Genomic DNA, 3902 nt, shown 5'->3' with positions numbered 1-3902 from the left:
TGCATATTATTTGCTTGTATTACATAACACATTAACTGCTCTTTTCTTTATGTGCAGCTCTATGGCAAACACATCCAGATCAACCCTAGGACCAAATGAAGCTGAACTACTGGAGCTTCTTCCTCAAGGCCTACACCTGCACATGATCCTATATTTAGATCTACAAATTATGAGAATTATTTCAGGGCCAACATCCTCTAAAGGCAAATAGCACAAGATAGAAAGTTTAAGATTCAGGAAGGTAGCTACCCTTAATTCCAGGAAGAAATCTAGAAGAGAGGTTGGGACCTCTTCACAACCTGTGCAGGAAATTGGTGAAAGGAGATCATCAGGAATTGTCATAAGGATGAAGGGTGATCAGCTACGTTACAGGCACTCCATGGTAAAGGGGTGGAGATTAACTTCTCTCTTTCAAACATCAACAGGGTCTTGAATATTTCACCTTTGGAAAGATAGGCTGCGCAATTGGACTTCACCAAATTCAACTATCTAGATGACAAGGACTACAAGCCTATTTTCTAGGGCATTTGCAAACCTGGAGAAAATTGGAAGTTTGACATGAAGTTCTAGCTCAAAAACATGACCACTAAACACCTCTTCCCACCTGCCTAAGTTTGAAGCATCTTCATTTTGAGCTCTTTTATGCTAGTCTGTCACAGCTCTACCGTAATAGTGAAGAGGGCAAATAACTTTTTGGTAAGTATACCAAATCGTTAAAGTAACAAAATAGATCTATCGTCCATAGAGATTAATGGTTAATATTAACGATAATGAGAATATGTTAGTATGAGTGAATAACTTCTGTTGTATTTTAGGTGTTTGATAAAGGACCTAAGTGCAGTAGCTGAAACGGTTGATGCGAGGCAAGGAGAAAATAAAACAAAGTGACTCATCTCCTAACCTTAATCAACCAATCATCAGTTTTGGAAAAAATAAAAATAAAAAGAAAGGACAAAGTTCAAAAAAAGAAGAAACCCAACAAGAAGAAAATCCCACAACCATGGCAGAGAATGCTAATGCTAATGATGAGAGAAGGACTCTCAATGATTATACTCGTGCAAGATCACAGGAAAATCCAACCTCTATGGTAAGACCACCTATCCAGGCCAACAATTTTGAGATTAGGCCATATTTGATGAGGGTGATACAATAAGAACAGTTCATGGGACACCCATCAGAAGATCCTTATGCACACATTCATAATTTCCTAGCCATTTGTAATATGGTTAGAATGAATGGAGTTAGTAATGAAGCCATCATATTGTCTCTTTTTCCATTCTCCTTAAGAGATAAGGCAAAGGGATGACTAATATCATAACCCGAAGGGAGCATTTCCACATGAGAAGATTTGAAAATAAAGTTCATTTCAAAGTATTTTCCAGCTTCTAGAACAACCAAGTTAAGACAAGAGATTATGGCTTTCTCACAAAGAGATGACAAAATGTTACAAGAGGCTTGGGAAAGATTTAAAGAGCTTTTAAGAAGTTGTCCCTATCATGAATTACTCGATTGGTTGTAAATTAAAACATTTGATGATGGACTGAATGTAGTTACAAAGACTATGGTAGATGCAGCTACTAGGGGAGCACTTGCTTTAAAAACTCCTACAAAATCTCGTGAGCTTATAGAGGTAATGACCTCTAACAACTGTAGCCACAGAAACATGAGTGGTTTAAAAAGAGGAGTACTAAAATTGAACACCTTGGATGCATTGCTAGCTCAAAATAAACTGATCTCACAGTAGATGAATTCCCTCAACATAAAGCTTGAAAACATGAAAATGGAAGGAACCAAACAAGTTCAATTTGTAGCTTCTTCTGGCCAAGAGGAATTTCATGAAGAATATTGTGAAGATAAAGCAGAGTTTATGCAGCAACAAGGGATTGAGCAGGTGAATTTCATGAATAACATGCCAAGGCAGCATAATTTCAATCCAAAACCGCAGTGACAGCAACAGAACTTCCAACAAAATATCTACCCGACTCAATAGTAGCAGTTTAGACCAAATTCCAACTTCAATGCTAGGCCACCAAACTAATCTCACTATCCTCCACCTGCACAAAGGCAAAATCTGCAACAAGGACCATGGCAATAGCAAAATTTCCAAAGTTCAGGACCAATGCAACAACCAAATCAACCAGCAAATGATCAGGTATCATCCCTTGAGAAAGCACTTGTGCAATTGAATCAAACTACGAATTTATTTATGTAGGACACAAGCACAAGGATAGCTAATCAAGAAGCTTCCATCAAGAACTTGAAGCATCAGATAGGTCAGATTATAAAGAAAATAAATGAACCAGCTCAAGAATCATTTTCTGAGAATACAGTGAAAAATCCAAAGGAATTTTGCCAAGCAATCATTACAAGGGGTGAGAAAGTGGTGGAGCCACAATCCAAGAAAAAGCCACTTAAAAAAGAGGATAATTCAAATGCTGGACAAGAAGAAGAGGTAGCAGAGCAGCAACCAAAAGTTGAATTTGAAAAAGAGAAAATAAAGGAGAAAAATCCACCAAATCAAAAATTGGTGGTAGATGAAGCTTATTAGGACAAATCTAAGAAGTAGATTTTAGAGGACTTATGCAAACCTTAAGTCCCTCCTCCCTATATTAAATTATCATATCCACAAGAACAAAAGGAAGGAGGAGCAGTTTTCAAAATTCTTGGATATTTTTAGATAGTTGCACATAAATATTCCATTTGCAAAAGCACTAGAACAAATGCTTTTGTACGCCAAGTTCATGAAGGATTTGTTTTCAAAGAAGAAAAAATTGAAGGAGGATGCTACAATAGCCTTAACTAAAGAATGCAATGCCATTTTGCAGCAAAAATTACCTTTAAAATTGAAAGATCTGAGCAGTTTTACAATCCCCTGCATTATAGGAAATATGACCATTGGAAAGGCTCTATGCGACTTGGGGGCTAACATCAACCTAATGCCACTCTCTGTCTTGAAGAAATTAGGATTTGGTGAAGTTAAAAGTACAAGAATGACTCTCCAACTAACTGACTGATCCATCAAGTACTTGTATGGTGTAATGGAGGGAGTGTTGGTGAAAGTGGACAAGCTAATTTTTCTAGCAAATTTTATTGTCTTAGACATTGGTGAAGATTCCAAAGTGCCCGTGATCCTAGGAAGACCTTTTCTAACCACCGGAAGAGCGCTAATTGATGTGCAACAAGGTCAATTGATGCTGAGGGTGCATGATGAGAAAGTGACTTTCAAAGTATTTGAGGCAATGCAACACCCAGATGACAAGGACACTTGTTGCAAAGTAGACATGTTGGATTCTCTTGTTGCAGCAAAGGGTTTGATGCAGGAAAATTATGCAGACCCATTGAAGAAAGATCTAGTCAATACTATCATGAACAATGATGAAGAAAGTGATGAAGAGTTACAAGAGATTGTGCAATAGTTGGATGCCCAACCTGTGTTGTAGAAAAATACAAGTGTTGAAGAATTGGAAGAAGCAAGCACAGTGAAAACACAACAGTTGGAATTGAAACCCTTGCTCTCTCACCTAAAATATGTATTTTTGGGGGAAAAGAAGACTTGCCCAGTGATAATCAGCAACAAACTCTCTCAGCTGAATGAAGAAAAATTAATGAGTTTTAAAGGAGCATAAGGCAGCAATAGGATGGTCTATTGAAGATCTGAAGGGAATTAGTCCCATATTCTGCATGCATAAGATTAAATTGGAGGACAAATTCACACCTGTGGTGCAAACATAGAGCAGATTAAACCCAGCCATGAAGGAGGTTGTGAAGAAGGAAGTGTTGAAACTCTTAGTAGCAGGGATGATCTACTCCATTTTTGACAGTGAATGAGTCAGCTCGGTACAAGCGGTACCCAAAAAAGAAGGACTTACTGATATCAGAAATGAGAACAACGAGCTCATCCC

General features: G+C 37.8%; 1 protein-coding gene and 1 non-coding gene across 2 annotated transcripts; one reads left to right on the top strand and one right to left on the bottom strand.

Annotated features, from left to right (window-relative positions):
* Positions 1–1396: 1396 nt before the first annotated feature.
* LOC113856712 lies at positions 1397–1503 on the bottom strand. Its single transcript, XR_003502945.1, has one exon. It is a non-coding gene; the product is annotated as a small nucleolar RNA R71 (small nucleolar RNA).
* Positions 1504–2720: 1217 nt separating this feature from the next.
* On the top strand, positions 2721–3416 carry LOC113855537. The gene is made up of 2 exons (XM_027487177.1): positions 2721–2982; positions 3100–3416. The coding sequence occupies exons 1-2, from the start codon at positions 2721–2723 to the stop codon at positions 3414–3416; spliced, it is 579 nt and encodes a 192-aa protein (XP_027342978.1).
* The last annotated feature ends 486 nt before the right edge of the window (positions 3417–3902 follow it).

This window comes from Abrus precatorius, unplaced genomic scaffold, assembly GCF_003935025.1.
Source record: "Abrus precatorius isolate BTA unplaced genomic scaffold, Abrus_2018 Scaffold11, whole genome shotgun sequence".
NCBI lineage: Eukaryota > Viridiplantae > Streptophyta > Magnoliopsida > Fabales > Fabaceae > Abrus > Abrus precatorius.
This window is presented reverse-complemented; position numbering and strand designations above follow the sequence as displayed.

Coding starts and splice junctions, on each gene's coding strand:
- LOC113855537 (XM_027487177.1), top strand. CDS start 2,721: ATGCTTTTGTACGCCAAGTTCATGAAGGATTTGTTTTCAAAGAAGAAA. Junction 2,983..3,099: donor AGGATTTGGTGAAGTTAAAA/GTACAAGAATGA, acceptor TTATTGTCTTAG/ACATTGGTGAAGATTCCAAA.